Below are 12,125 nucleotides of genomic sequence, written 5' to 3' on the forward strand. Positions count from 1 at the left end.
CAATACTTTTACTTTTATCCTCTTCGCCACTGATCGGCTCACTAACTGCTTGGGTGGTCAGTCACATCTGTTTTGCTCTGTTGACAAGTACTGGGCATGCACTGGCTCCAGAATGTATGTGTACCTATGCCAGCGTTAGTCAGGTCACACTCAGTGCTGTCACAAAACACTGGCAAATTGTTCCAAGAGTTTATAATTTTCGTTCCCAAATATTTTCCCTCGTAATTTTATGGACTTCTGGCTTCCTCAACCTTGAGCTGTGACCCCAGTGGGGCGGACATCTGCCAGCTCCAGGTATGGACAACAAACTGAGTAGTCCCTTCTGAGATGTTTAAAAACTTCAGTTAGGTCACCACTTGCCCATCTATAGTACTAGCTAGCCAGTTGCAGGCGTTCTAATTACTCGGGTTAACTGAGGTGCTGTAGTGCAGGCACCACCCTGGTGGCCCTCCTTTGGACATTTTCAGTCAACTGACAGTCTCTACCATATCTTGGGAACCAGACGGGTGACAGTACTCCAGACGGGGAAGCACCTCACTCTTGAAGAGCGTTACAAGGGACGGACCATCTAGATATCTGAGCAGCCTTCTTATAAAACCTACTATCTTAGTTGCTTGATTCGCCTTCTTTTCACAATGGCCCGAGAACTTCAGTTTGTTATCAATATACACACTCAGGTCCTTTTTACAGTCAGTGTCTATTAATGCAGTTTCTCTGTCCCGTTGGGACATGTGATTTCCTCCTCACTATTGGTACGACCTGGGTGCATCATCTTACTTCCTGACATAGAATGTTAACGGCCATTTCTTTGACCACTCGTGATGCTGACAGAGATCTTTCTGTGGCTCATTACAGTCCATTTGGTTCTTAATTTTAACCTCTCAAAAATATTATGCATATATACGGTAGTCCAGCCCCTACTTCTTGCATAAATATTCGATCATGAAAACTGGGACTATACTTGAATATTTTTGGTAATTACAATACTGTACAGTTTACCACTAATATATTCCAGCTATATAATAATGTCTTTGTGACTAATTCTGCAAAAGTACAAACAAAAGTTACCCATAATTTTGGTACAGTTATCACAAGAACTGAGAGCAATTGCTGGTTCAACTCAAGCTATGAGATATTAATGTAATAAGGGGAGTTGCAGGTGGGAGTGTCGCCCACATGGAGTCACAACCTCACATTAATTATCTGCACCTCTATTTGTGTTCTCTTCTCTGAGCTGCTTTCTCTTAAAATGCCTTCTTAAATGAGTTGTACCTTAGAAAGATTGCAGCATAGAGAGGTTTTATTACAAATGAGGGAAGTTGTTTACTTTGATTTATTATTTATTACAAGTGTTAGCTGAAGAAACTGTTTTTGTTTCTAAAGTAAGAATGAACTTTATTTCTAGGCAAAATGAGTAATGGATGATGGTCTCAGTTTTTCAGGCCTGAAACTGAATACGTTTAGGGCTAAAGGAAGGACTCTCAATCTTTGTTAAGAATTTCGGACTCAATCTGAGTTGCTCATTTGAGATAATCAAAGGAGATGAAACTGGAACCTCTACTTCAGGCATAGATGGATCTTTGAGATCTTGTCCCTGGTGCAGTAGTTCCTAAACTGGGGGGTGCGAGGTAGAAATTTTTCAATAAAATTTTAGAAAAAATTTAAAAATCTTTGTATATTTTAATCTTCAATACATGTATAAAATAATTATGAGTTAGTTGATCTTAAAAGTAATATAAATATGAGTACTAGGTGTAAAACTGATTAAATTGATTTTATAAAATGCCCCCCCATCATGTAAAAAAGTTTGGGAACATTATTTCAAGACTACCTGTTAGAATCCAGGAATTTAAAGACCAGTTCTAATGCCCAGCACATATTTAAAGGCAACAGACCTTGTTAGAAAGAAAAAGATCTAGAGATATCTTTAAATACCATTGAAAAAAGGTCAGATGCAAAATCATCTCTCAGTGGTCGAGTCAGTAGGTAATGTTTAAGCTGATGATCTTCTATTGAAACTCTAAATAAGGAAATCCACAATCAAAGACCATTTACCAACCAAATGAAAGTTTGGAAATTTCTTAGAAAAAGTAAAGTACTCTTACAGCCACACACCACAGGAGCTCACCACACCATCTTATAGCCACACACCACAGGAGCTCACCACACCATCTTATAGCCACACACCACAGCAGCTCACCACACCATCTTATAGCCACACACCACAGGAGCTCACCACACCATCTTATAGCCACACACCACAGGAGCTCACCACACCATCTTACAGCCACACACCACAGGAGCTCACCACACCATCTTATAGCCACACACCACAGGAGCTCACCACACCATCTTACAGCCACACACCACAGGAGCTCACCACACCATCTTATAGCCACACACCACAGCAGCTCACCACACCATCTTATAGCCACACACCACAGCAGCTCACCACACCATCTTATAGCCCACACCATACACCACAGCAGTTATACAGCCACACACCACAGCAGCTCACCACACCATCTTATAGCCACACACCACAGCAGCTCACCACACCATCTTATAGCCACACACCACAGGAGCTCACCACACCATCTTATAGCCACACACCACAGGAGCTCACCACACCATCTTACAGCCACACACCACAGGAGCTCACCACACCATCTTATAGCCACACACCACAGGAGCTCACCACACCATCTTACAGCCACACACCACAGGAGCTCACCACACCATCTTATAGCCACACACCACAGCAGCTCACCACACCATCTTATAGCCACACACCACAGCAGCTCACCACACCATCTTATAGCCACACACCACAGCAGCTCACCACACCATCTTATAGCCACACACCACAGGAGCTCACCACACCATCTTATAGCCACACACTGGTGGGAGCTCACCACACCCTCTTATAGCCACACACCACAGGAGCTCACCACACCATCTTATAGCCACACACCACAGCAGCTCACCACACCATATTATAGCCACACACCACAGGAGCTCACCACACCACCTTATAGCCACACACCACAGGAGCTCACCACACCCTCTTAGCCACTTTTTTTCTTTTATTCTCTTCACCACTGATCGGCTCGTTAGCCGCTTGGGCGATCGGTCACGTCTCTGTTATGCACTGTTGGCAAGTACTGGGCATGCACCAGCTCCTGAATGTACCTGAACCCGCTCCAGTGTTGGTCAAGTCTTGTCTTGAAAGAGCTTGCACTCGGTGCCTAGCTTATACTACAGACGGGCAAGGGGTGACCTAATAGAGGTGTATAAGCATCTCAAGGGGCACTTCTCAGTCGAGTGTCCTTACTTGGAGCTGGAGGACGCTCGCCCCACAAGGGGTCACAGCTCAAGATTGAAGAAGCTGCAAGTCCAGAAAGCTGTGAGGGCAAACTTTTTTGGAGTGAGAGTTCTTAACTCTTGGAACAATCTACCAGAAAGTGTTGTGACGGCACCGAGTGTGAGCTTTCAAGACCAGACTTGACCAACACTGGAGCAGGTTCAGGTACAATCAGAAGCCGGTGCATGCCCAGTACTTGCCAACAGTGCGTAACAGAGACGTGACCGATCGCCCAAGCGGCTAATGAGCCGATCAGTGGCGAGGAGGATAAAAGTTAAGTAAAAGAAGTGCAGGCACCAGTCTGGTGGCCCTCCTTTGAACATTTTCAACCAACTGACAGTCCCTAGTATGTCTCGGGGACCAGACGGGGTGACAGTTCTCCAGATGGGGAAACACTTCACTCTTGAAGATCATTACGAGGGACAGACCGTCTGGATATCTGAACGTCCTTCTTAGAAGACCCAATAATTTATTTGCCTCATTTACCATCTTCTCGCTCATCGGTCTATAGTTGTTCATGGGCACAGCAGACGGGGTGACAGTTCTCCAGATGGGGAAACACTTCACTCTTGAAGATCATTACGAGGGACAGACCGTCTGGATATCTGAACGTCCTTCTTAGAAGACCCAATAATTTATTTGCCTCATTTACCATCTTCTCGCTCATCGGTCTATAGTTGTTCATGGGCACAGCAGTAAGTGTTGATATCCTCAAATTTTATCATTTTCAATTTAGAAAATTGTGTAACTGATTGTACACTTCATGGTGTTCAGTAGGGTGTTATAGGGGCAGGGTGAAGGACAGGGAGAGGGGCAGGGTGAAGGACAGGGAGAGGGGCAGAGTGAAGGACAGGGAGAGGGGCAGGAAGGAGGAGACAGGGGAGGTGAAGGACAGGGAGGGGCAGAGTGAAGGACAGAGAGGGGCAGGGTGAGGACAGGGAGAGGGGCAGGGTGATGGACCAGTGATGGACAGAGGGGCAGGGTGAAGGACCGGGAGGAGGCAGGGGTGAAGGACAGGGAGAGGGGCAGAGTGAAGGACAGGGGAGAGGGCAGGGGTGAAGGACAGGGAGAAGGGTTGGGTGAAGTACAGGGAGAAGGACAGGGAGAGGGGCAGGGTTATGGGGTAGGGTGAGGTGCAGGAGTGATAAAAGGAGAGAGGATCTGGGTGAGAGAAGGGAGGTTTAGGGGGATGAGTAGCAGGGAGGGGTGAGAGGGTGAGGGGTGAGGTGAACGTTTGGGGGAGGGGTGAGGCCCAAAATGAGGGTTAACCAGTTAGGGGAGAGGAGATTGATTTTGCCGCTTACAGCGGCTAGTTTATTGTGCACCCCACACTCATCCTGTGAGCGGAAGCGTAAAAGGATTACAGAGTAGAGTTTACAAAGGGTCATAATAATTAACCCCCGTTGTCAGGATATCATGGCACTGAATGTTACACACTATTTCAATTACATTATTTGTTCTATACATAAAGGGTAACTTATTCACAAATGCGTGAGTACAGGCGTGTGAGGCAGTATGTCTAGCCTCACACTTTGTTATTCACATTTAAGTGGGAGGTATTCAAGCACATTGTGTATTTGGTTCTGTACATGAGAACTGATATAGTTACTAAGTGCAAAAAAGTGGATACAATCTTAATATGTCGGCTATCTTGCCATTAGAGATGAAGTGTTGTGCCATTTCACACACAATGTGCTTGGACCTGTCCCTAAAAGGTTCTATCTTCACACAGTCGAGGACGTAGTGTTCAAGTGTGTGGCCATATGTATGGCCACACACTTTACATTTAGTCTTGTTTACATCTGCTTGAGGAACATACTGCCAAAGGTACTTATATCCTAACCTTAATCTAGCGGTTACAACATCTTGTAATCTAGTGATCTTGTTACTTGCTCCATATACATGTTTCACTTGATACATCTCATCATGGTAACCTATGGATCGACTAGTGCCTATTTGCACTAGTCTACTTGCGTCAAACTCATCAATAAGTTCTTTCCTAATTACAGTTTTAAGGGTTCTTTTTGACAGACCCAAATTGTATTCAACGGTGTCTTTGTTAGACGCGAGTTTGGCGAGAGCATCAACTCTGTCATGTTTTATGAGGCCTATGTGAGAGGATCCACAACAGTTTGACCCTGACACCCGGGTCAACAAGGCGCATATTTGTGTCTGGCTTCAGAGACAAGAGCGTGACAACCTGAGTCGAGGGTGTCAAGGGCAAGTAGTGAGGATAGAGAGTCAGTGATGATGAGACTGTCAGTAACAGTGGTTTCAATGAATTTAATAGCTGTGAGTATGGCAACTAATTCATTTTGTAGAGTGGATGCCCAGTTGTTAATTCTAACTCCTTTCTCAATTATATTACCGTCAGGTTGAGTCACAACAATAGCACTTCCAGCCCTCCCACAGGCGGTGTTAAGAGATCCATCAGTGTAGATGGTCTGTGTGATATTATCATCAGTTTGTAGAGTGTGTATGTTCAAGAGCTCTCAATTTGGCAGTGTGTTGGAGATAAATGCTAGGCAAGGGAGGGGGTGGGAGGTGACATGAGGGGAAGGGTTATGGGATGGTTGTCATGGTGATGGCGTCCCATGTGTGTGTGTCTTGCGCAGTGTATCTTCGTGCTGGTACTCTCACGCCACTGCCTCACGTACAAACTATTATTGAAACAGTTTACTAGCGTGCTTCATATCTTGTTTTATAAACGGAGATGTTAAATTATATATATATATATATATATATATATATATAGGAATTATAGTGAGTAAAACTGAGCTTATAATTGAAATACGAAAGGATAAATCATAATTTAAATCATGCGGTACGATATTTGTTTCACTCAGGTTATCCGGCACTGCTCACACCACAACACTTGTACGGGTTCCGGTGACGACGGTGCATGAAAGCTCCTACTCTCTGCTTAGTTAACACTCTTGCATATGAAGTTTCTGAAGTTACTCTAGTAAATATCAACTTTTATACACAAAATTAACTTGTTAACCATGCCGAGTTAAAACAGTTAACGAGAATAATACATCTACTTCTGTAACATAATCCCTCGTTATACATTCTAAATGTGGTATCAGAGAAGGTTGACTTGCTGCATGTTACCGTTTTCACTCGGCAAGTGAAATTATATTGTGCGGTGATCGCTAACGGGTGTTAAGTTATATAAAGGTCGCCGTACTAGCGAGGATGACTAGCAAAGTGCAGCCCAGCGAAACGACGGACACCACCACCAAGATAGAGAGTAGAGTGGGTCCTGACACCAAGTTCATCACAAACAACAAGGGAAAACGAATACATTGTAGCTACTGGAGACCCTCTGATGACGTACAAATAAGGTCAGTTACTTATCATTAATGAGAACCATTAGTAAGTACTGTACCACAAGATGTCCTCAGTGGATGACTAAGGCTGAAGAGTGGCTTTGCCCCTAAGTTACTACAGTACACTGACGAGTCGTGTACTGTGCTCCCGGTATAACACTCGTATAATTTCTACGTCTTCCATACAGGGTGTTAACCCACACTTCATACTCTAAAATGCTACTGTTAAATACAGGTTAGAACGAGATAGAAAAAGATTGATTTATGGTACAGTGAAACGGTAAATGGGGGTTCAAAAAGAGATCACTGCACTTGTCATGTTACTAAAACTGGCGACCGGACAGTCCCCCTAGTGAGACCAGCAGTGGTGCTACCTCACCCTAGTAAGATTTAGTGGTACTACCTCACTCTTGTGAGACTCACAGTAGTACTACCTCACACTAGTGAGATTTACAGTAGTACTACCTCACCCTGTTGAGATTTACAGTAGTACTACCTCACCCTGTTGAGATTTACAGTAGTACTACCTCACCCTGTTGAGATTTACAGTAGTACTACCTCACCCTGTTGAGATTTACAGTAGTACTACCTCACTCTAGTGAGACTTGCAGTAGTACTAACTCACAATGGCACTAGGTTTGAGTTGACCAAGGTTGGGTTGATAAGGGGTTGTCTCGTAAAATTATCGTTTCGGTCATCCACCAGTTTGGAAGTTGAAGTTATGTTCTCTCAGTGGTTTTTGATGTGTATTGGACGATTCCGACCTGCATTTCTACCGCAAATCACTACTTCCTGAGCTACCCCTCCCCTTAACCAACGATAATGAGGGACCCCCAGTGTGAACCAGGGGGTTGTGTGTAGGGGAAAATCACAAAAAGTAGTAATTTGCGATAAAACTAAAGTTCAGAATCATTCAAAACCCACCAAAAACCACCGGAAAAACATAACTTCAACCTAACCTAACGGATAAAAATGGTCACAGAACTGCTTCTCAAATGCAACTAACCTAACCTAACCTAACCTAAACTAAACTACCGATTCCAAAACTTAAAATCCTAAAATTCGCTATATGACCGAAACGATAGTAATACCTACTTCACCAGGGGTTGAATTGACCGACCGCCGACTGGCAAACCTTTTCAAGTTGAATGTGTCTGGGTGACGTGAACAATAATTGGTATCGGTGATGTAGAGGTAGTGATGGGGTAATAGGGGTGGTGATGGGGTAATAGGGGTAGTGATGGGGTAATAGGGGTAGTGATGGGGTAATAGGGGTAGTGATGGTAATAGGGGCAGTGATGGGGTAATAGGTAGATGGGGGTAGTGATGGGGTAATAGGGGTAGATGGGGTAATAGGGGTAGTGATGGGGTAATAGGGTGGTGAGTGGTGGGTAATAGGGTAGTGATGGGGTAATAGGGTGGATGGTAATAGGTAGTGATGGGGGCTGTGGGGTGTGGATGGGGGCATAGGTGATGGGGTAATAGGGTAGTGATGGGGTAATAGGTAGGAGGGCAATAGGGTAGTGATGGGTAATAGGGTAGTGATGGGGTAATAGGGTAGTGTAATGGGGTGATGGGGGTAATAGGGGGTGGTGATGGGGTAATAGGGGTTGATGGGGTAATAGGGTAGTGATGGGGGTAATAGGGGTAGTGATGGGTAATAGGGTGATGTATATAGGGTAGTGATGGGGTAATAGGTGGTGATGGGGTAATAGTGGGGTATTGTAGTGATGGGGTAATAGGGGTAGTGATAATAGTAGTGATGGGGTAATAGGGGTAGTGATGGGGTAATTGGGGTAGTGATGTGTAATTGGGTAGTAGTAGGGTGAATGGGGTACTCGCCAGTAATTGGTCATCTTGTTTGTCAGGAAATATTGATGAGGTATATATTTTGTGGCAGAGTTAAAGTTGTAGTGAGAGACCTTGGATAGTTAGTTGTCCAACTTCACTCTGGCAGTGGTTAATAGTGCCACTACTACTACTACAGCAATGGTTGATGGTTCCTTTACCAGGGTGGTAGGTGTAACACAGGGTGGTAGATGTAACACAGGGGGGTAGATGTAACACGGAGTGGTAGATGTAACACGGAGTGGTAGGTGTAACACGGAGTGGTAGATGTAACACGGAGTGGTAGGTGTAACACGGAGTGGTAGATGTAACACGGAGTGGTAGGTGTAACACGGAGTGGTAGGTGTAACATGGGGTAGATGTAACATGGAGTGGTAGGTGTAACACGGGGTGGTAGATGTAACACAGGGTGGTAGATGTAACATGGAGTGGTAGGTGTAACACGGAGTGGTAGATGTAACACAGGGTGGTGTGTAACATGGGGGTAGATGTAACACAGTAGATGTAACACAGGGTGGTAGGTGTAACACAGGTGTAACACAGGTGTACAGGTGGTAGGTGTAACACAGGGTGGTAGGTGTAACACAGGGGTGGTAGGTGTAACACAGGGTGGTAGATGTAACACAGGGTAGTAGGTGTAAACAGGTGGTAGGTGTAACACAGGTGGTAGGTAACACAGGGTGGTAGGTGTAACACAGGGTGGTAGGTGTAACACAGGGTGGTGATGTACACAGGGTGGAGGGTGTAACACAGGGGTGGTGGGGTGTAACACAGGGTGGTAGGGTGACACAGGTGGTGTAACACAGGGTGGTAGGTGTACACAGGTGGTAGGTAACACGGAGTGGTAGGTGTAACACAGGGTGGTAGGTGTAACACGGTGGAGATGTAACACAGGTGGTAGATGTAACACGAGTGTAGGTAACACTGGGTGGTAGATGTAACATGGAGTGGTAGATAACACGGAGTGGTAGATGTAACACGGGGTGGTAGGTGTAACATGGGGTGGTAGATGTAACACGGGAGTGGTAGGTAACACGGAGTGGTAGATGTAACAGGGTGGTAGGTGTAACACAGGGTGGTAGGTGTAACACGGTAGATGTAACAGGGTGGTAGATGTAACACGGAGTGGTAGGTGTAACACAGGGTGGTAGGTGTAACACAGGGTGGTAGGTGTAACACAGGGTGGTAGGTGTAACACAGGGTGGTAGGTGTAACACGGAGTGGTAGGTGAACAGGTGGTAGGTGTAACATTGGGTGGAGATGCAACAGGGTGGTAGATGTAACACGGAGTGGTAGATGTAACACGGAGTGGTAGATGTAACACGGTAGGTGGTGTAACACGAGTGGTAGGTGTAACACGGGGTGTAGGGTGTAACACAGGGTGGTAGGTGTAACACGGTGTGGTAGATGTAACACGGTGGTAGATGTAACACGGGTGGTAGATGGGGTGTAGATGATGGTGAGGATGTAACATGGGGTGGTGGTGTAACACAGAGTGGTAGATGTAACACAGGGTAGGTGTAACACAGGGTGTAGGTGTAACACAGGGTGGTAGATGTAACACAGGGTGGTAGATGTAACACAGGGTGGTGGTGTACACAGGGTGTGGGGTGTAACACAGGTGGTAGGTGTAACACAGGGTGGTAGGTGTAACACAGGGTGGTAGAGGTAACACAGGTGGTAGGTGTAACATGGGGTGTGGTGTAACACAGGGTGGTAGGTGTAACACAGGGTGGTAGGTGTAACACAGGGTGGTAGGTGTAACACAGGGTGTGGTAGGTGTAACACGGAGGGTAGGTGTAACACGGGGTGAGGTGTAACACAGGGTGTGGTAACATGGTAGGTGTAACACAGGTGGTAGGTGTAACACAGGGTGGTAGGTGTAACACAGGGTGGTAGGTGTAACACAGGTGTAAATTGGGTGGGTGTAACACGGTGGTAGATGTAACACAGGGTGGTAGGATGCACAGAGTGGTAGGTGTAACACAGGGTGGTAGGTGTAACACGGTGGTAGATGTAACACAGGGTGGTAGATGTAACACAGGGTAGGTGTAACAGGAGTGGGTAGGTGTAACAAGGGTGGTGAGGTGTAAACATAGGTGGTGTAACACAGGGTGGTAGGTAACACAGGTGGTAGGTGTGAACACAGGTGGTAGTGGGTGTAACACAGGGTGGTAGGTGTAACACGGTGGTAGATGTAACACGGGTGGTAGATAACACGGGGTGGTGAGATGTAACAGGGTGGTAGGTAACACAGGGTGGTAGGTGTAACACAGGGTGTAGAGTGTAACATGGAGTGGTAGGATGTAACACAGGGTGGGTAGATGTAACACAGGGTGGGGTGTAACACAGGTGGTAGGTGTAACACAGGGTGGTAGGTAACACAGGGTGGTAGGTGTAATGCGGGTGGTAGGTGTACACAGGTGGTAGGTGGGGGGTAACACAGGGGTGGTAGATGTAACACAGAGTGGTAGGTGTAACACAGGGTGGTAGGTGTAACAGGGTGGTAGATGTAACACACAGAATTAGTAGGTGTAACATGGGGTGGTAGATGTAACACAGGTGGTAGAGTGTAACACAGGTGGTGGATGTAACACAGAGTTGGTGGGTGTAACACAGGGTTGGTAGGTGTAACACAGGGTTAGTAGTGTAACACAGAGTTGGTAGATGTAACACAGGTGGTAGGTGTAACACAGGGTGGTAGATGTAACACAGGTGGTAGGTGTAACACAGGGTGTGGAGTGTAACACAGGGTGGTGGGTGTAACACAGGTGGTAGAGTGTAACACAGGGGTGGTAGATGTAACAACACAGGGTGGTGGAGTGTAACACAGAATTGGTAGGTGTAACACAGGGTGGTAAGGTGTAACACAGGGTGGTAGATGTAACACAGGGTGGTGGGTGTAACACAGAATGGTAGGTGTAACACAGGGTGGGTGTAACACAGGGTGGTAGATGTAACACAGGTGGTAGGTGTAACACAGGGTGGTAGGTGTAACACAGGGTGGTAGGTGTAACACAGGGTGGGTGGTAGATGTAACACAGTGGTAGGTGTAACACGGTAGATGTAACACAGGTGGTAGGTGTAACACAGGGTGGTAGGTGTAACACAGGGTGGTAGGTGTAACACAGGGTGGTAGGTGTAACAGAATTGTGAGTGTAACACAGGAGGTAGGTGTAACACAGGGTGGTAGGTGAACACAGGGTGGTGGATGTAACACAGGGTGGTAGGTGTAACACAGAATTGGTAGGTGTAACACAGGTGGTAGGTGTAACACAGATTGGTAGGTGTAACACAGGGTGGTAGATGTAACACAGGGTGGTAGGTGTAACACAGGGGTGGTAGGTGTAACACAGAATTGGTAGGTGTAACACAGGGTGGTAGGTGTAACACAGGGGTGGTGGATGTAACACAGGGTGGTAGGTGTAACACAGGGGTGAGGTGTAACACAGGTGGGTGTAACACAGGGTGGTAGATGTAACACAGGGTGGTAGGTGTAACACAGTGTAGGTGTAACACAAATTGGTGGAGTGTAACCAGAATTGGTAAGATGTAACACAGGGTGGTAGAGTGTAACACAG

At 46.1% G+C, this 12,125-nt stretch overlaps 1 protein-coding gene across 1 annotated transcript in view; it reads left to right on the top strand.

Annotated features, from left to right (window-relative positions):
• Window positions 1–6,248: 6,248 nt before the first annotated feature.
• LOC121859290 (monoglyceride lipase-like) overlaps window positions 6,249–12,125 on the top strand; it is a 65,688-nt gene continuing 59,811 nt past the window's right edge. The window contains exon 1 of the mRNA XM_042356073.1: window positions 6,249–6,711. Within this exon, the coding sequence (XP_042212007.1) occupies window positions 6,563–6,711 (149 nt within the window). The 5' untranslated portion in view covers window positions 6,249–6,562. The remainder of the gene's footprint in view (window positions 6,712–12,125) is intronic.

The sequence above is a fragment of the Homarus americanus genome, unplaced genomic scaffold (genome assembly GCF_018991925.1).
Source record: "Homarus americanus isolate GMGI-L3 unplaced genomic scaffold, GMGI_Hamer_2.0 scaffold36188, whole genome shotgun sequence".
NCBI classification, from domain to species: Eukaryota; Metazoa; Arthropoda; class Malacostraca; order Decapoda; family Nephropidae; genus Homarus; species Homarus americanus.